General features: G+C 40.8%; 1 protein-coding gene and 1 long non-coding RNA gene across 3 annotated transcripts in view; one reads left to right on the forward strand and one right to left on the reverse strand.

Moving 5' to 3' along the window:
* The first annotated feature begins 12,573 nt into the window (after positions 1–12,573).
* LOC114663223 (uncharacterized) lies at positions 12,574–14,031 on the forward strand. Its single transcript, XR_003718076.2, has 3 exons — positions 12,574–12,824; positions 13,496–13,584; positions 13,665–14,031. It is a non-coding gene; the product is annotated as an uncharacterized LOC114663223 (long non-coding RNA).
* Positions 14,032–18,377: 4,346 nt separating this feature from the next.
* Positions 18,378–21,516, reverse strand: part of LOC114661799 (CD276 antigen-like) — a 33,044-nt gene continuing 29,905 nt past the window's right edge. Inside the window, exon 9 of one of the 2 annotated variants that reach the window (XM_051934708.1) lies at positions 18,378–20,764. In XM_051934708.1, the coding sequence (XP_051790668.1) occupies positions 20,757–20,764 (8 nt within the window). In that variant the 3' untranslated portion in view covers positions 18,378–20,756. The remainder of the gene's footprint in view (positions 20,765–21,516) is intronic. The other variant, XM_028815000.2, reaches the window with a different exon arrangement.

Genomic DNA, 21,516 nt, shown 5'->3' on the forward strand with positions numbered 1-21,516 from the left:
TTCTGTTAATCCAATAACCTTAATGTCACTGCTGAAATCCTACTGTGTCCATAAGGCATGTCAGATATTAAAAGGAAGTTGCTACTTTGAAAGCTCAGCCAATGAGAAACAAGAATCCAAAGAATTAAGAGGGGTTCCCAAACTTTTTCATATGACAATATGTCAGTCAGCCACACTTATTGAAGTTTAGTTAAAAAATGTTAAAAGCCTCTCTGCTAGAAGGTGAGGTTGAATGGTATTAAAGTTGATGAAGAGTCATCAAACAGCCCTTCAAGTGATTATACAAGGGATGTAGCAAAGTAACAATTGTGTCCTTTGTCTCTCTATTAGAGTGGTTGGCAGACTGAGAAAGATTTAAGAAAGCCGGATGTTCCACTGTCAGACATCCTTTTTTAAAAAGCAGCTGATTTTTTTTTAAGATTTCACAACCCGTGATGACACAGCCTCTGGTCTGAAGTCATTTAAGATGTTGGGGTTTTTATTCTAAGCTCAGCTAAGCATCCAAATCTATGCAGCCTTCTGTTGTTCTAAAGATAACCTTCAAATTAGAAACAAAAGGGACTGAATTGCCCCACCCAAAATTTCAAGAGTCTTCCATGAAGATGTTCTAACCCAGGACTTTTGTTTTTAATTGTCTAAAAATGTTCTCTGCATCCTTTTGCACAAGAAAAAAACTAAATCTCTTTTTTCAGAAGCCTTCTGCTTTGAGAATTGCACTTGCTCAGTAAAATCAAATTACAAAAGTCTTAAATAGAATTCATCAAAATATTAACTAAATTAAAATCTCTGTGAGAGCATTGTCGACAAATGGAGTGACAGGCTCTGCAGCAACTGGAGATGGGTGTGAGGACATCAGGCATCTCTATCTAATTACGCAGCTTCGTTACACAAATCTTAGATGTGCCATTTTAACCAACATTTCTCCAGAGTTTCCTTTTGCATAAGAATATCAATTAATTATGAACTATTGCCTATTAAAGACTGAGCTGTCTAGTATTTGAAACTGTCACACATTCACATCAGAGAGTCACCCTCTGGGTTCCTCCCAAGTATGTAATGCCATCTTGGGCTGCAAGGAGGCACTGCCGCTAACTATGTTGCTTTCCTTTGCTTTCACAGTGACAAGAAACCACACAGGGCGGCACGGTGGCGCAGTGTGTAGCGCTGCTGCCTCGTAGTTGGGACACCTGGGGACCTGGGTTCAATACCCGGGTCCTCCCTGCGTGGAGTTTGCATGTCCTCCCCCGTGTCTGCGTGGGTTTCCTCCGGGGTGCTCCGGTTTCCTCCCACAATCCAAAGACATGCAGGTTAGGTGGATTGGCGATTCTAAATTGGCCCTAGTGTGTGCCTGGTGTGTGGGTGTGTTTGTGTGTGTGTCCTGTGGGTGGGTTGGCACCCTGCCTGGGATTGTTTTCCTGCCTTGTGCCCTGTGTTGGCTGGGATTGGCTCCAGCAGACCCCCGTGACCCTGTGTTCGGATTCAGCAGGTTGGAAAATGGATGGCTGGATGGAAGAAACCACACAATGAGAGCAATTGACTCTGACCCTTCTGGCCCAGGACCATAAAAGCACAGCCATCCGGAAGGTGGAGCCACACACTGAGTGGAAGGCAGAGCTAATTCAAACATTAATCCTGTGTGACCTTACAGGCACTGTTTCTGTTGTTTATATCATGCACTGCTTTTGTTTGGGTTAAGAAATAAATGGGAACGGCCAGAACAGCACCCCAACATTTATCCTTTCTTTTGACTTATCATTCCCTTGGATGACCACAAAACCATATAATTCCTCTATAAAATACTGTATATATCCATAGTCTCAACAGATCAAGTCAAGTCTAGTGAAGTTAGGGAGCATGCACTGATAGAGTGTGTTGCCGTTATGTGTGTGTGTATATATATACAGTAATACCTCGGATAACGACCACAATCCGTTCCGAAAAGTGGGTCGTTATCCGAAATGGTCGCTATCCAAAACAATTTTCTCCATAAGGAATAAAGGAAATAGAAATAATTGGTTCCTAGCCCCTGTTGACTCGCTAATATATGAAAGTTACAGGCTATATAGGTATGTTTTTTTAAATGGGAACAGTTATAATACAGTACAAATGATGTTAAATAAAAATAAAAACATTAAAGAAAGCATTTAAACATAAGAAAACATAGGAAAACTTATTGTTTTGACTGACATGTAGCATTGGTAGGCTTGGCTATGACCGACTGAAAATGCAATGTGTAGGAACAAAATCATTATGAATAAGCACATAACATAATTCTGTAACTAAAAACTAAAGAAATGACACTACAGCATGGAATAAAAAAAAAATGTGGAATCTTACCTTTCTAGTGAGGCGATTACGACAGCAAAGGGAGGGTCAAGGCAGAGGAGGGAGGGCATATGACAGATACGCTACGTATGGCAGAAAACAATAGCACTGGGTAACTTTAATACGTAAACACATTTTACTGTTTACTGTACATAACTTTATTTTACGAAACTAATTTACAAAACACTTTTTTTTTATTTTTATGCTTTTTTTTTTTATGGAGGTGTGGGGAGGAAGGGGTGGAATTACTGCTTCGTCTATTATTTGAGGCCTTTGCTTTGTTATAATAGTCATTCCTTTTGACACATTAGCTTCTTTAACCTGCTCCTTTTTCTTTAAAATCGTCGAGATTGTCGACTTTGACTTGTCGTATTCTCTTGCGATATCCGACACACGCATGCCTCGTTCTTTTTTCAATTCAATTGTTGGCCGCTGCCTTATTACTGCACTGCTACCAGCTTTCTTAATCTTCTTTGGAGCCATGATTGAGGGCTATATATTATTAAATAAAGCAACAAAATCACTAAATAAGAAGGATGCACACCGATAAAGATAATGAACGTCTGTTCGTAACCGTGTCTCGAGCGCAAAGGAAGATGGGAAGCTGGCCGCTGTCCGCTGGTCGCGTGTGCGTCGCTATCCGAAATTTTGTTCGCTATCGGAGGCAAATTTTTAGTGAAATTATTGGTCGTTATCCGAATTGTTCGTTATCAAAGGCGTTCTCTAACCGAGGTTCTACTGTATATATATATATATATACTGCTCAAAAAAAAACACATCAGATCTCAACTGGAAAAAAATCCTGCTGGCTATCTCTACTGCTATGAACTGATATGGTGATGTGTTAGGAATGAAAGGATGAAAATGAAAATGATCAACCTACAGAGAGAGGGCTGAATTCAAAGACACCCTGAAAATCAAAGGGAACAAAATGATGTAGCAGGCAGGCGAGTCCATTTTGCCAAAATTTCATTGCAGCAACTCAACATTGCACTCAGTAGTTTGAATGCTTCCACCAAAACATGACAACATCCTAATGAGACGACGAATGGTGTCCTGAGGGATCTCCTCCCAGATTTGGACCTTGGACAATGGGTCCAAGGATTTCATCCCGATACCTAACAGCAGTCAAGGTGCCGTTGTCTAGCTTGTAGAGGTCTGTGCGTCCCTCCATGAATATGCCTCCCCAGATATACCATCACTGACCCACCACAAAACCAGTCATGCTAAACAATGTCACAGGCAGCATAATGTTCTCCAGACCCTTTCACGTCTCTCACATGTGCTCAGGGTGAACCTTTTCTCATCTGTGAAAAGCATAGGGCACCAGTGGTGGACCTGCCAATTCTGGTACTTTATGGCTAATGCCAATCGAGCTCCACAGTTCCCACTAGAGGACATTGGGCCCACAGGCCACCCTTATGAAGTCTGCATATATATATATATATATATATATATATATATATATATATATATATATTGTCAGAAGAACGACCAAAAGACATCGAGAAGGTTTGGGGCAGCCACCCATTTAATCGTTTATGGCTGCAAAAGCTATTAAATAACAGAGACATGTTCATTCAATCGAGTCCAAAACAGAACTGACTTCCAGGTAGCAAGATGGCAGCTTTAAAGGCCAGTAGCGGAAGTGATGTCATCCCGACCGGAACCAGAAGTGACGTCAGTGGCTGCCCCAGAGCCGGGTGGGATTTCCCTAGAATGGTCTGTAAAAGATCGAGAGGGAAAATTAGTGCACTCCGCCCCCCCCTGGTCTGGCATGGAACTACCTGTATTTAAGCCCTTTAGCTGTCTCCTAAACACACGTGTGTGACAGGGCCCCCCCCTTAGCCCAGACCCGTCGGGTCGGGCGTCCTGCACCGAGAGGTCGTGAACACGGGAGAGAGCGTCGGCATTGGCGTGTAGAGAACCCTTCCGATGAATGAGTGAAAACTTGTAATGTTGCAAATCGAGGAACCACCTCGTGACTCGCGGGTTAGACTCTTTGTGTAGGGCCATCCACTGTAAAGGGGCATGGTCCGTGACTAGAGTAAACTCCCGACCCAAGAGGTAGTATCTCAACTGTGTGATCGCCCACTTAATCGCCAGAGCCTCCCTCTCCACTGCCGCGTATCTGGTCTCCCGATCCAACAGTTTCCGGCTCAGAAACATGATGGGGTGTTCAGCACCATCGACACTTTGGCTCAGCACTGCCCCTAGGCCTGTGTCCGAAGCGTCCGTCTGGAGAATAAAAGGCCGTGAAAAATCAGGCGCCTTTAAAACGGGTGCCGACGTCAGGGCCCTTTTTAAGTCACTGAAGGCTGCCTCAGTCATATCAACAACAACAACAACAACATTTATTTATATAGCACATTTTCATACAAAAAGTAGCTCAAAGTGCTTTACATAATGAAGAAAAGAAGAATAAAAAGACAAATAAGAAATTAAAATAAGACAACCTTAGTTAACATAAAAAGGAGTAAGGTCCGATGGCCAGGGTGGACAGAAAAAACAAAAAAAAAAAACTCCAGAAGGCTGGAGAAAAAAAATAAAATCTGTAGGGGTTCCAGGCCACGAGACCGCCCAGTCCCCTTTGGGCATTCTACCTAACATAAATGAAATAGTCCTCTTTGTAGTTAGGGTTCTCACGGAGTCACTTGATGCTGATGGTTATACAGACTTCTGGCTTTTAATCCATCCATCATTGTTGGAACATCATGGTGCTTTGGGTAGATGGTGGTGGCACAAGCCACCACCAATAGGACACCGGAAAAAGGAAACAGAAGAGAGAGTATATATATATATATATATATATCAGTCCATACCACAGTGTTAGGAGCCCTCTTCTTTGTCAAATTAGTCAAGGGCACGGCTCTCTCTGAAAAACGTGGTACAAACCGGCGGTAATACCCCGCTAATCCGAGAAATGCCTGGACTTGCCGCTTGGTTCGCGGATGGGGCCATGTCAAAATGGCTTGTATTTTAGAGCACTGTGGCTTCACCGTACCACGACCCACCAGGTAGCCCAAATACTTGGCTTCCTCTAATCCAAAGAAACATTTCTTTGGGTTGATACGAAGACCGGCTTCTCCCAATGTCCGTAACACGGCTCCAACATGCTGTAGGTGTTCCTTCCAGGTGCTGGAATAGATGACGACGTCATCCAGGTAGGCAGCACTATACGTGTTATGGGGGCGGAGCACTTTGTCCACCAGACGCTGGAAAGTTGCAGGAGCCCCATGTAACCCGAATGGAAGGACACGATACTGCCAGTGCCCACTAGGGGTGCTAAACGCGGTTTTACCCTTTGCGGAGTCCGTTAAAGGAACCTGCCAGTACCCTTTGGTCATGTCAAGTGTGGTCAAGTATTCTGCCTGTCCAAGCCTCTCAAGGAGGTCGTCCACTCGAGGCATGGGATAAGCATCAAATAGTGAGACCTGATTAAGTCGACGGAAGTCATTGCAAAACCTCCAACTTCCGTCGGGCTTAGGAACCAAGACAATTGGGCTGGACCAGGGACTATGACTCTCCTCTATGACTCCTAGATCCAGCATGCGCTTGATTTCCAGTTCCACTTCTGCTTTCTTTGCCTCGGGAAGACGGTACGGGCGTTCTCGGACTATGACCCCGGGTTCAGTCACTATGTCATGGGCAACCAGAGAAGTCCTTCCGGGGATTTCGTCAACCACCTCCGGGACGGACGAGATAACTATCTCTGGCTCCCGCCTCTGTCGGTTATTTAAATTAGACCCGAAGTTAAGGGTATTACTTTGAGCAAAAAGGGAGCGGTGCTGGCCGGAGGTGGGATCAGGGTCCCGTTCCTTCCACGGTTTCAGCAGGTTCACGTGATATATCCGCTCTCTCGGTCGACGATTGGGTTGTTTCACCAAATAGTCGACGAGCCCCTTTCGCTCTTTAACTTCGTATGGCCCTTGCCAGTGGGCAAGTAGCTTAGAGTGGGAGGTGGGAACCAATACCATGACTCGATCCCCCGGCTGGAACTCCCGGAGTGTCGTGCCACGGTCGTAGTAGTGTGCCTGTGCTGATTGCGCCTCTTGCATGTGACTTTTTAATATGGGTCGAATCTTTGCAAATCTATCGCGTAACTGTGCGATATATTCCAAAATATTAGTTGTGGGAAGGGCCTCTCCTTCCCAACCTTCCTTTAGAATGTCCAATATGCCCCGGGGTTGTCGCCCATATAACAATTCAAAGGGTGAGAACCCCGTTGAGGCTTGCGGGACTTCCCGGTAGGCAAAGAGTACGAGGGGGAGGAGCTGATCTCAATTCCTCCCATCCCCGCTGACCACCTTGCGAAGCATCTGTTTGAGAGTCTGATTAAATCTCTCTACTAAACCATCGGTTTGAGGATGATACACCGCGGTTCTCAAGTGCTTTATTTTGAGTAACTTGGCCGTTTCCTTGAACGTCTCCGAGGTAAACGGTGTCCCTTGGTCCGTAAGGACTTCTTTAGGGATTCCAACTCGCGCAAAGACCTCCATTAATGCCCGTGCGATTGCTTTAGAATTAGCTGAGCACAATGGGACAGCTTCTGGATATCGGGTTGCATAATCCACGAGGACTAATATATATTTATGTCCTCGGGCCGAGGGTTCCAGGGGTCCCACTATGTCGACCCCTATCCTTTCAAAGGGGACATCAATTAAGGGGAGGGGAACGAGAGGAGCACGGTCCCTCCTAGGAATTTGCCACAGCTGACATTCCGGGCACGAAACACAGAAGCGGCGAACCTCCTCGTTAATTCCCAGCCAATAAAAGCGGAGCTTAATACGCTCTAAAGTTTTTTCGGTGCCCAAGTGGCCTCCTAGGAGATGGGCGTGCGCTAACTCACAAACTTGCCGCCGGAAAGTTCGTGGAATTAGCAGCAACTTCCGCACTCCCCCCCTCGTGTTCACTGACCCGATATAATAAGTCATTTTCTAACACAAAGTGGGGTCCTTGTGGCATGGGCTGATTGGTGCGTTGGCCGTTGGCGAGGACTACTACATTCTTCGCAAACTTAAGGGAATCATCATTCCACTGCTCCCTTCTAAATGATGCCGGTGTTTGTCTGAATTGAAAGCTCAGATCTGAGAGAGGGTCCGGGCTGACCTCAAGGGGCGGAGAGTCATCCCGCTCTGGTGAGGTGCGGACTGATGACGTATTCGCCCGCGACGGGCCGGGAAGCTCTCCGTCCTCCTCGGGGTTTCCCATATCTCTCTCCACCGGCTGCGTACACGGTGTGGAGACAACCTGAGACGGTGTATTCCCATCGGTTACTAGGCCTAATTTTGAATAAGGCGAGATCAGTACTGCACCGCTTTTAATGTCAGACCAGTCCCGCCCGAGAATCACCGCACACGGGGGTTTTGGATGTACAGCCACAACGAGTTTTCGTAGTATCCCTCCGTGGCAGATGAAACACCGGGCGGAGTCATAGGCGCGGACATCTCCGTGTACACAGGTAATTCTGGTCTTTGTTTTTAACCACTGTCGCGGTAGTACATATCGGCAATCAACAACAGAAATGTTGCTGCCGGAATCAAATAAGGCTTCTACCTTGTGGCCATTTACTATGACCTCACCTTTATGAGCCAAAGCCAGGGGGTTTGAAAGCGCACACAACCCATCCCTCTCTCTCCACTTACATTCCGCCTCGCCTCTGAGCGAGGACCGCGCCCGCGGGATCGGGGACTCCGATGCAAACTCCGGTGTATGTCGAGAGGGCAGTGTAAGAGGGACGTAATCTCTACGGCTTCTACTTAAGGACCGTTCCGCCCTCTCAAATTGCGAGGCTGCCCTCGATGTTTCTATGAGCTCAATGAGCTCGTTTATGTTTGCAAATTCTCCCCAGACCGGCTGGGCGAAATGCTCTGGCAGGCTATTTATGAACAAAAAGCAGGCTACTTTTTTCACTACCTGAAAGGTGGTACATTCAGCGGGCCTTAACCAGCCGGCCACCTCTTCCCATAGAAGGTCTAGCTGTTCTTGGGTAGACCGTTCAGGGTTAAACCTCCAGTTTTTAATTTTCTTCACCTGCTGGTCTGGGGAATGTCCACCTTCCTCTGGGACCTTAGCCCCGGTGGAACGGACAGCTCTCTCCTCTGAGAGAGCATAATAAGTCCCCATCGTATCCCCCATAGAGACCAGCCCACATCTGTGTGTCCCAACGACACTCTCCCTATTCAATTGAGGTGACCCAGAAATAGACAAAGGGAGCGGAGTCTGCACCGGTTCTTTCCGAAACCCGAGACGCACTCCCCACCCGAAAGCTCGGCCCAGGTACTCTCCCACCTGGACATGATTCAGGTCCGGTCCCGTTCTCTTCAGGGATTCCTCCATCCTGTCGGCTACGCCACTGTCAGAAGAACGACCAAAAGACATCGAGAAGGTTTGGGGCAGCCACCCATTTAATCGTTTATGGCTGCAAAAGCTATTAAATAACAGAGACATGTTCATTCAATCGAGTCCAAAACAGAACTGACTTCCAGGTAGCAAGATGGCAGCTTTAAAGGCCAGTAGCGGAAGTGATGTCATCCCGACCGGAACCAGAAGTGACGTCAGTGGCTGCCCCAGAGCCGGGTGGGATTTCCCTAGAATGGTCTGTAAAAGATCGAGAGGGAAAATTAGTGCACTCCGCCCCCCCCTGGTCTGGCATGGAACTACCTGTATTTAAGCCCTTTAGCTGTCTCCTAAACACACGTGTGTGACAATATATATATATATATATATATATCCTATAGAAAGCTACATTGATGTAAACCAGTTTTTCAGTATAAACCTATGACAAACAAGAAAAAAAAAAGCCTTACCAGAAATATCATTGCCAAAATAAACTTCCAGCTTTTCAGATTGAATTATTTAATGGTTAAGATTAGACAGACTCAGTGTAGTGTGGTAAAATGACCAGTAAAATGGAGTCGTTTACAGCTGTACAGGTTGTTATGTCAGGGCCATACTGGAGTATACAGACTCGATGTGCTCTTAATATGCCGTCTGCTTGGGTAGTTATGTAGGATTATGCCCAGCTGAACTATCTGCCATCTTTATCTTGTTACCAGTCGTGATGCTGATGCCCATCAGTGCCTGCTGTACAGTTGGACTCCTGACCTCCTCCAGTCTCAGAGACCCTAAAGACAGGCTGACGTGTTCAGCACACCACTAGGACCTGATGTAGTCAAATGGAGGATAAATGAGATATGAACTACAAACAAATACCTTTCAAGTTTTAATCTCTAAATGTAACTTTTGCATAAGTAATATGTATTATAATAAACACATATTTGATGATCTTAAAGAGGTATTTAAAATCCCAAAAGTAATAAAGATCCAATTAAGTCAAATAATTGAATACCCTGATTAACAGGTGCACAGTCACAAAAACTGCAAAATTATTACTCTTTTTAAGGAATAATATTTGCTCTTCACAGATCGTTTAACATAGTAAACTTCATTGTAAAAATAGTAATTGAAATGTGACTATTAGCACTATGACAACTGTGTTTCTTACATTTAACATTGATAACATGTAGAGACAGCCAATGGATTCTTTAAAGTCACAATTTTATTGCCAACTTTCTTAATGTTGTCTCTTCCCTGATACATGAACTTGAGAGTGTCAAGTATGTAATTTATAATATTCTGTAATCATAATACAGCTAAAAACAAACTTGAGTACGAGATACAAAGGCAAGAAACTCACTAGAGCTGCTGGTATGATGAGAACAGACATGAAAACCGCAGAATATCTGACAGACATCAGCAAAGAACAGAGGCTGATCTGTGGGCATTAGGAATATTAGGAATACATAAATAAATAAACGTGGATAAATAGTAATGAAAGTAATAAAACACATTTTAGGGTTGTGTATTGTAGAAGTAAAGATTTAACTCTGACAGTTTATTCAATGTTTAAAATTGTAATACGTTTATAGCCCGTCTTTAAGGTGACTTGTTAAATGTAGGCGGCTATTTCATTTGGACATTCGAGTAAACACCAACAGTCAAACATTTGTTTTAATCTGACTGACTCAATCAAGCAGAGCCCACACTTAAATCCACGTCAATCCAATAAAATTAGGCGGACACAAATTTGTATTGTTATGTTCATTTAAATTTTCTTCAGACGTTGTTTAGTAACGATAAATATCTCATATCCAAACTTTTATTATCATTATTTTTTTCAGAACCGGTAATCATAAATGTCGGTGGTAAAAATACACTACAGCCTTAATAATGCACTCGACAGAGTGTTATAGTGTAAGATAGTGGCACTAGAAGACTATTGTCGCAGATGTATTTTACGAATATACACTCCATCTCTTACAGTCACTTTATCTTGACCGTCCACCTTTAGAAATTACTTCCACCTTTCCTTTTACATATCCATAAGGCAATTGACTAAAGTGGAGCATGAATGACAAACAACACCGATTGGCGATTTGTTAAATAAAAAGGTGATTGACCGAGACGTTTAAATTTTCGACTGGCTGATCAGTGCCTGACGTTCGCAAATTTAATATATGATTGTCTGAAGTCGAAAATGATATTCACATCCATTTTACTCCGGACTGCAGCAATATCTACTTGGAAACTTCCAAAAGTAATTTTACGAAGGCAATCCTGAAATCAACAACAACAACAACATTTATTTCTATAGCACATTTTCATACAAAAAAGTAGAAATGACGGTGACATCACTTCCGGGTCTGTAACTGAGGGTCTCCAACTGCGGTGACTTATGTGCTGTGGCTCTGCAAGTACTCACAATATCTACTTGGGCAATGTCGCTACCCGATCTGCGTGCCTACCAGATTTGCGCGCGCAGGCGCATTGAAAGCCTAGCATGCCGTAAAGTGTTCACGCATGCGTTAAACAGATTGGGCAGCACCGTAAAGTGAGAGATGACGTTTTCGTTCAATACGTATGCAATAACACACTCCGCATGCGCTCAATAATAAAAAAAATATATACTAAACATTTAGCTTTACGGCACGGATCGCTCTCAACTGTGCATGTCGATACACAATGGGCAGTAAAGTATTTTCGTTGAAATGCCGTAGTAGTTGACCATAATGATAATATTATTAAATATTCATTGTACGTTCTGTTTTCAGGGCTGAATTAAGCTTGTCATACTCCTCGTTATAAATGTTAATTGTTTATCACTGAGATCGCTTCGTTTAGTTTACATAGCACTTCTTTTTTCAGTTCCCATTGTACAAAGAAGTATTTAACCATTGCATATGTTATTATAGTCTACATATAAAAAATAAATGACAGTTTTAAAAATAGATGTATTCAAGTACTTTATTGTCATTGAGTAACGCAACAAAATTACTCGTGTCAACTTCACGTTGCATTTAAATTCCAATGTGAAATAGTTCAGATATATAACAATGCAATAAATAAAGTATGAACTAAAAACTGAGTAATCATACAAAATATGTTCAAAATATTGGCAAGATGCCATATAAAATGTTAAAAGTAACCAGGATGGATTATTATTGTATAAATGCACAGCAGTATAGATTACCTACACTACCTACATTAATTCTACATGATCAATGAAAACGATTTCAGATTGAGGAGATATGAGTTCAATAAGTTTATAGCAGTTGGAAAAAAGTTTTTTTTGTCTATTTGTAGCATACAGATTGATAATAATAATAATTCTTTGCATTTATATATCTGAAATGCCTGCCAGATGGGAGAAGCTCAGACAAGTTCTGTCCAAGATGAGTGTTCTCCTTGATGATGTTTTTAGCTCTTCTTACACAGGGAATCTTGTATCGATGATCAAGTGATGGCAGTTCAGTTCCATTGAACGTCTTGTGATGTTTTTATGATCCACTACAGGGCTTTTTTGGCAGGTTTGGTGCAGCTGTTGTACCAGGCTTTCATGCAGTTAGTCAAAATAAGTGTGTATATATGTAAAAATGAACCATTGCTGCACTTTTCATCCCTGGAAAAATGAATTTTAATTAAGCAGAGAGTGTCGCTACCCGATCTGCGTGTCGCTACCCGATCTGCGTGACTACCAGATTTGCGCGCGCATGCGCATAGCTTAACTATTACGACCCTGCACAATCTGCGTTTTTTTTACTTTGCGACACGAGTCCCCATCCGATTTGTCTCGTGCACGCGCTCTCTGCTTAATTAAAATTCATTTCACGACGCTGCCCGATTTGTTCTGCACATGTCGAATATTTTACGACACACGAGAAAAAAAGTTACCACGGGATTTTAATTTCTCGGTCTGCATTAACAAATAGAACTTCCGCCATTCGAGTGAGAAGGAGAAAGAAGAACGCTGTAAAGAATAGGAGCATATTGAATTTTTCTCCTGGCAGAAGAATATTTTTCACTTCTTGAAAAAATGAAGACTTTTCAATTTTACAACGACTTGAAAGAATATCTTTTACGGGAAGAATTTAGCAACAATTTAACGGTCAGAGAGCGAAGTGAAATACGACGTGTGTCCGTGAATTTTATGATTAAAGGTACTGTATGTAATGTTTATTGAATGCTTTTCAATTTTTGAGAATACAGTATATACTGTAATATAATCTAGATATATTTAGGATTATCTGACGTTTTGTTTAATAATTGGAATATTACAAAATTTACCGTTTTAAATAGGCTGGTGATTTCAATGAACGCGCATGAATGTTTTGAAATATGCAAAACTTTTAATAAATTGTGTTATTAAAAAAACTGCTCAGGTGGACTTTCCTGTTATTTACTGATTTATACTTGATTAATGGATTAGTAGGTTTTCTCTTTTTGGGAATATGAAAATCTGAACTGCCTAGATGTATCTCAGATCAGGTGTTTAAATTTTACAATTCTTTTAAAGAGAGAAGTAAATTGGTATCCACTAACGAATGTTAAAATGTGTTTTTTCTTATGCAACTCCCAACATTAGACCACAATATTTTAGTGTGTGTGTGAATCCTCGCAATCCCAGTAACTGTTGTGTTTTTCTCGTTGTATGAGTTTCAATAGAAACAAAACCAGGCTGTTTCATTTGCAAAGTAAAGCACACATTCTTCGGGGTATTATGCTTTGTTACTCGGTAATTGGTGTATGCCTTCACTTATAATGTGATGTGGTCATATTTCAGTTACATGCAAGCAACTTTTGAATTCTGTTCTTTCTTAATTTTGGATAGTCCATCATCCATGCCCTGGCTACTCTACAGGGTGTATCAGGACAGGAGGCAGAAGACTTATTTCTTGGTGGCCCAGAATACAGTATCAGGTAAAAGTCAAGTCTAGGAATGTTTGAAGTAAGTGTTGAAATATTTCTTGTTTATTATTTTTATATTTTACTTGCCTTAGTGAAGTGGAAGAATTTAACTGAAAGATAGGGCAGCAATTAAAGAAGGAGGGAATGCTGTGATATCTGTTAGAATAGAAGATGGTGCTACTGCCCAGTGCTTCCAGAATCCTTCATTTGAGTCTTGGGTCTGAATCTACTGCATCATTGCCAAGTATTCTGGGGTAATGTATCTTGTTTTGTTTACATTTTGTTTTTCTCCATATTCCAAGCTCATTTACTTGACCTTAGCTTTAATAAACTGGATGGCTGTCTCCTTCACAATTGATTTTAAAGTACTATACTATTCATTACATAAAAAGCTCTGAACAATTTAGTCCCTTCCTGTATTTGGTACTGTCTCTCCCCCATCACTCCTCAATGTAATCTTTAATCCACAACCACTAATTAGCTTATGAAAGAACTGGTGAAGAAGCTTGTACATGTACTGTATACCAAAAATATAGAATGGCAGCTATAAATGAAAAACCTTTCAAATACTTTTAAAACTCCATTTTTAAACTTCACCTCTGCTTAATTCCCATTTCTATCAGTTTATGATTTACTTCTGCTTTATGAATGGAACTGCATACACTTTGAAAGATTTACACCAGATAATAACCATTGTTTTTTTTTTTTTTTTTTGCTGTTTTTCTTTTTTTTGTCCAGTGATGTCCTTTGCCGTGCACCCTGGTCAAGTCTTGTGCAACTGACTGTGGTGCTGAAGAGAGAAGATTGCTGAAGACCCTCTTGAAGTGGAGCTGCAATTGGATTAACAATACAACAGTATGCTGGCTGAGAATGTCCACATGGGCCTGGGGAGGCTGTGACCTTGTGACCCTGAGACGTTGTTTTGTCAATCATCCTGACCAACTGGACCTTCTTGTGTTCTTCAACAGGGCCATCTGATCATCCAGATATAGTTAAGGAGAAGGACCTTTCAATTTTCCTCTTGTGTACTTTGTAATTGTATATATATTTTTTCATTTTGATAAAGTTATATATATTTGTTAAGCAGTTTAGCAGTTTGGGCTTTATTAGTATTAAAATATGTTAGAAGTTATCTGTGGAATAATTTTAATAATCAAAATAGCAAAACAATGTAACTTTAAATTTTCTGTGCTCTGGGTAAAATATGTTAAAGCTATGTGCTGATTTTTTTTACTTTTTTGGGTTTTTTTGTACATTTGACAAATGTTTTTTTTAGGTGCATTGTTCTCACATTGTTCACTTTTGTTCTTCTCATAACATTTATTCAATAAAATTTGCATGAAAAGTGTTTCCTTTTTCATTATTCAGTTATTAACTCACATTTAAGACACTATATGGGTGAATAAAAGCCATTTAAATTTGAGTACAAGACGAGCAATAGTATCACAGAAGATGGTGCTGGGGTTGTGCTTTATGTGGGTTAGACATGAAATGAAGATTTCTTTTTCTTGAAAACGACTGTTTATGCAATCCACTAGTATCACCACAATAAAGTTTTGATTCCCTATGACGTGTATTTCATTAATAATACTATGTAAAGTTATTTTTAAAGAGTTTTTCCAGGGATGAAAAGTGCATCAACAGTTCATTTTTACATATATACACACTTATTTTGACTAACTGCATGAAAGCCTGGTACAACAGCTGCACCAAACTTGCCAAAAAAGCCCTGTAGTGGATCATAAAAAACATCACAAGACGTTCAATGGAACTGAACTGCCATCACTTGATCATCGATACAAGATTCCCTGTGTAAGAAGAGCTGAACACATCATCAAGGAGAACTCTCATCTTGGACAGAACTTGTCTGAGCTTCTCCCATCTGGCAGGCATTTCAGATATATAAATGCAAAGAATTATTATTATTATCAATCTGTATGCTACAAATAGACAAAAAAAAAACTTTTTTCCAACTGCAATAAACTTATTGAACTCGTATATACCCTCAATCTGAAATCGTTTTCATTGATCATGTGCAATTAATGTAGGTAGTGTAGGTAATGTGTAATCTATACTGCTGTGCATTTATGCAATAATAATCCATCCTGGTTACTTTAACATTATATATGGCATCTTGCCAATATTTTGAACATATTTTGTATGATTACGCAGTTTTTAGTTCATACTTTATTTATTTATTGCATTGTTATATATCTGAACTATTTCACATTGGAATTTAAATGCAACGTGAAGTTGACACGAGTAATTTCGTTGTGTTACTCAATGACAATAAAGTACTTGAATACATCTATTTTTAAAACTGTCATTTATTTTTTATATGTAGACTATAATAACATATACAATGGTTAAATACTTCTTTGTACAATGGGAACTGAAAAAAGAAGTGCTATGTAAACTAAACGAAGCGATAAAAACTCATCTTTTTAGAAAGTCATTTTGTTAAAGTATTTTATAGACTCTTCTGTTCTTTTTTTTTTATTTTATTATTCTATTTTTACTCTGTAGCACTTTGGGATTGCTAAAATATAAAGTGCAATATAAATAAAATTTATTATTATTATTATTATAACGAGGAGTATGACAAGCTTAATTCAGCCGTGAAAACAGAACGTACAATGAATATTTAATAATATTATCATTATGGTCAACTACTACGGCATTTCAACGAAAATACTTTACTGCCCGTTGTGTATTGACATGCGCAGTTGAGAGCGATCCATGCCGCAAAGCGAAATGTTTAGTATATATTTTTTTTTATTATTAAGCACATGCGGAGTGTGTTATTGCATACGTATTGAACGAAAACGTCATCACTCACTTTACGGTGCTGCCCAATCTGTTTAACGCATGCGTGAACACTTTACGGCATGCTAGGCTTTCAATACGCCTGCGCGCGCAAATCTGGTAGGCACGCAGATCGGGTAGCGACACGGCTCCAGACGTCCGCGGCTCCTTGATTCAGTATCTCTGCCAGACAGCCAATTGGATTGCAGGCTTTTGTCAGCTGGTTTACTTGACTTGAGTCACATCTTAACCAGGTGTGTAACTGACGTAATCTAAAGCGACAGACAACCTCCTTAATGGAGTGGAGCCTGGGAGGTCCGCAGCTGAACCAGTCGAGAGTAATTGCAGCACGTAATACCTATGAGGTTAGTCAGGTAATGCCCCCAACATCACGGCAGTTATGAAATACCCTCTGAGTCATATAACCCTAATCTTAACCTTAGTGCATTCGATGGCCGTTCCAAACAAGCGTGCTGCTTATTCTTTGTCATTACCGGACATTCTGTGCATTGCACTGCCTATTGAACACTCAACCTTCGCACGTAAAGAGTCATTCCTCCAAACAGAGATATCAAACTGCAAGGGATGGGGTAAATGTATTTATTTATTTTTTAATATAAAATTTTCTATTCACAATTATATAAGTACAAAACATAACAATGAAAACTAGCAACAAGTTCAAGTTGGGGTGCATGCACTGGTACACTGCATTGCCGCACCCACTACACGATGAAAGAACTCGGGATCCCAGTTGGCAACCCCCCAGGCAGACACACGGTCCAGTCCCACCCTCCGGAAATGACCCTCTATCTGCCGCAGCCAGGTGTTACGTGGGCGACCCCTTGGCCTGGTCCAACAGTGAGGATCCTATGAGCTGGATCACCCTCGGGGAAACGCGACACATGGCCATAGTGCCGTAACTGACGCTCCCTCACAATGCAGGTCATGTGCCTCATTCAGGACTCTGTGAGCAACACAAAGTCAAACCAATGGTACCCAAGGATTCTCTGAAGAGACACAGTAACAAAGGAGTCCAGGTCTCAGGTCACTGGATAGCGTCCATGTCTCACAAACATATAGTAAGACAGGAAGCACCAGGACTCTAAAGACTTTTGCATAGATATCGGAAGCGGCTCTATTCAATAAGGGCGCGTACAAAAAGGCTAGCTTCAAAAGAGCGACCTCAATTCAGTTGTCCTTGATTATGCTAATAGACCGCATCTCGAATATCTACGTGGCATTGCACATAATCTACAGCTTCAAGTGTAACACAACAATGAGTAAGAGCAGAAAACAACAAAATATAGAGAGCTTTAGAAAGAGTTCGTTAGAAGTTCATGCATTAATTGGATGTTTTAATATTCTTGCTTTTGCCTTTTTATACGTTCAATCATTGCCTTTATCTAATAAATGTTCTGTAATAATTTTGTTGCATTTGCCTTTATTCGCTGCGCCCAATTGAGGTCGCCTTTTTGAGGCTCGCCTTTTTGTGCGCGCCCTTATTGAAGGATACCATTGAATCGGGAGCACCACACACCCCTTACCAGCAACCTCATGACCCCCATGCTCTCCCAATCCGTCTACTGACTTCATAGGAAGAGTCACCAGAGACATGTCACTGCCAAGTTAAGTGACACTAATTATTGAAAATGACAACTGAACTTAGACTAGGAGCTACATAGACATTGTAAACACAATACAAATACCTTATTAAAACTTTAATAAACACATCATTACCAAGGAGTGTATTGCATACCTATGATGAGCCTGGAGTTCCTCTGAAGCACAGGTGTGACAACAGAAACAAAAAAATAAATAAATAAAAACAAGAAAATTACAAAATCAAGTAGCAGTTATTGTTGTAAAAAAGTCTTATTGTAAACATATAAACAACATTAACATACAGAAAATGTGAAATGTTTTTCATTATAAAAATACTACAATTGCTATAAAAAGAATCTTTACTAGTGCTGTACATACATTTCATTTTAAAGTTTATTTGCATTTATGGTCCAGTATCCACTCACTCCATCTTTCCTGTCCCACCATATGGAGGGCTCTTACAAGGTCCCATAGGTTCATGCTAGTGTTCCGAGTTCAGTGAAAGCTGCCATTAGAGCCCTTTGTCCCAAAACATGTGAGACTTTTTCCAAAGTAAACTCTTAAAACTCAAAATGCCAGAGTGGTTCTTCAGAGCAATGCCATGGGGGAGCCATTTTTGGTTCCCCTATGACCCATCCACACAAAGATTTCAGAAAGAACATTTTATTTATTTACTGTATATACTCGCATACAAGTTGGATCTTGAAACCCGAAAAATCGATCATAAAATCAGACCTCGACTTATACGCCCATTCAAAAATATGACAATTATTATTTATTTTTTTTTACATCTTCTTGCCTCCTCCAGTCTCGCACTCAGACACATCGAATTTTGTTGCAGCAGCACAGTTACCAATTTCTTTCGCCACTTCAACGACATTTAATTTAAAACAAGCGTCATATTTTCTTCTGATCAAACGCTCCATCATAGATAAGGGATGCTCTTACGATAGATTTGTATGAGGGGGTGGGATACAAAAAACACAAATCAGTGCAAACATCGCTTCGGAGTAGTTCGGGTATCACCGTGTGGTCACATAGGCACAATACACAGAAAGTAAAGGCCGTGTGCTCTCTCAGATGGGTGTTAGCATATCATAATTTCTTGGACCAATAGTGTAAGTCTTCCACATTTCACTTATACGACCGACATTATAAAATACCCTAAATTATATGGTAAAATCTGTGGGAGAACTTAAACGCGAGTATATACAGTAGATCAGTAACAGGCTCCATACAATGAATGACTATGAATAGATAGTAACAGATTTGTGAAATACCAACAGCACAGGATTAAAAAGGACTCTCGCTGCTTACAATGACACAGGCTAAGTGGAGGTTTCCTTAATGTGTTGGTGTGTGGTGGCCCACCATACATTGAACATTTCAATTTTTCTTCCTACATACAGTGGAACCTCGGTTCACGAACGTCTCGGTACACGTACAACTCAGTTTTACGACCAAAACGTTCGCCAAACTTTTGCCTCGGTTCACGACCACACACTCGGTATACGAAGAAGCCAGTTTCCCTTTTGGTTTGTGCGCGCCAATGATTTCCGCACCTGTTGCATTGTTCTCAGTCAGACGTGCGTGCTTGCAAGTGACGTGCTTGCTTTCGCTGTGAACTCTTTCTGCTCTATTTCATTTCCCTTCCGGTTCATACGCGCCGATTACTGTATTTAAGCACGTGTTCAGCCTCTCCCTGTTCATTGTTCTCAGTCAGACATGCGTGCTTTAACTCTGAACTCTTTGTGCTCTACAGTATTTCGTGTGCTTTTGCAGTTAATCATGGCTTCTAAGCAAGTGAAGAGTGGTGAGAAGAAAGTATTGCAGTGTTACTTTTCTCTTTTTTTCAAATGTTTATTTTTTTCCCTGTGCTTAAAACTCATTTAAAAAGAGTGTTTACAGCGATCGGGTTGTAATGCTATTAGCGTGAACTCCTGCAATGTTACTGTCTTGGTTGGCTTTTAAATAAAGTTCAGATTTGTTCAAATGTTCCTTTTTTTCCCCCCCCTGCGCTTAAAACTCATTTAAAAAAAAAAGTGTGTATACAGCGATTGGATTGTAAGGCTACAGCACGAACTGCTGCAATGTGAGGGGGGGTGGGGCTCACGTGCTGCCGAGAGAGAGAGAGAGAGAGAGCCTGCGCATGCAGCTGAGCAGGGAGCCTGTGTGTTTGTGTCAGTGTTATTCAATGTTTTTACATTGGTTTACTATTACACTGTGCATTCTATGGTGTAATTAACTATAAAATGTGCTTAGACATCTTTAAAAAAATATATTTACATACAGTTCGTACGGTCTGGAACGGATTAATTGTATTTACATACAATCCTATGGGGGAACTTGCTTTGGTTCACGACCAAATCGGTTTATGACCAGAGGTTTGGAACGAATTATGGTCGTGAACCGAGGTTCCACTGTATTGGGAATTTTTTCAAAGTACGAAGAAGGAACTTCAAAAGCAAAGAATCCTTCCTGGAATTAAATGCTTCTTAGTCAAGTAAAGGCTCTAAGAGGAACCACACAGGCTCGTAAAGGACCATAAAGTCCCATTAAAGAACCAGCATTTTGAAGAGTGTAGGAAAGATGGAATTCCTATTTGGTCCCTCCAGAATTAGTGTATATGAAGAATAACTCGGGTGGTCATTCCCTTGATGACAGTCATGAGCTTGGCTGTTTCTGCTCCTTCAGTCCTGTGCGGTGCTGAACAAAGAGTGAGGGGTCTTTTTGGGTGACATCCTAACCAAAGACCTCGCTGATTTCTCTCTCGTTGTCTAGGAATCTGGAAGAGAAGTTAAGATGCAAGCATTAGCGACTGTTACATAATTAAATATTCAAGGCAGCTACCATTTGCATACGTTTCCCAAAATAAAGTCAATCCTCACAAATTTGGAAGTTGTAGTTTGATTTAGTTATAAAGTTTTGACTAACCCACAGATCCTTGCTAGGCATGAGTTGATACACTTGAACCTCTTCGGTACATATTACTGTACAAGCTTCATATTACAGTAGTCCTATGACACTAAAATAAATATACATTTATAAAACTGTAATTCAATGAAACTTGGCAGTTTGCCTTTTTTCAAATTTCCCTGCGAGCTTAAAAACGCCTGCCATTTTTAACTAAACATACACAGAGCCGACCATAGAAACATTTAACAGACAGTAATATGATGGAAATTAACAAAATATAATGAAATGAAAGTCAATATATACAACATACGATATGAAGAAATCTGGAAAATGAGTGGCACTATAGTTACTTACAGGTAACTTCAAAACACACGTGCACCATTTTGATGATGAATATTTTACCAATAAAAATTCACCAGGCTAATAGTGTGGAACAATTTAAAAGATTGCTAAAAACTCATTATTGTAATTTGGCTTTTTCGTAGCTACATTTTAGTTGTATTCGTCTTAGTCTATATGGGCTTTGAATGATCATTTTCCTCTGGGTTCTCCAATTCTTTATTAATCCCCACTTTTCTCTGCTGTCTTTTCTGGTTCTTCTGTTGCCCTGATCAAGGTACC

This window comes from Erpetoichthys calabaricus, chromosome 12 (assembly GCF_900747795.2).
Source record: "Erpetoichthys calabaricus chromosome 12, fErpCal1.3, whole genome shotgun sequence".
Classification (NCBI taxonomy): Eukaryota; Metazoa; Chordata; class Cladistia; order Polypteriformes; family Polypteridae; genus Erpetoichthys; species Erpetoichthys calabaricus.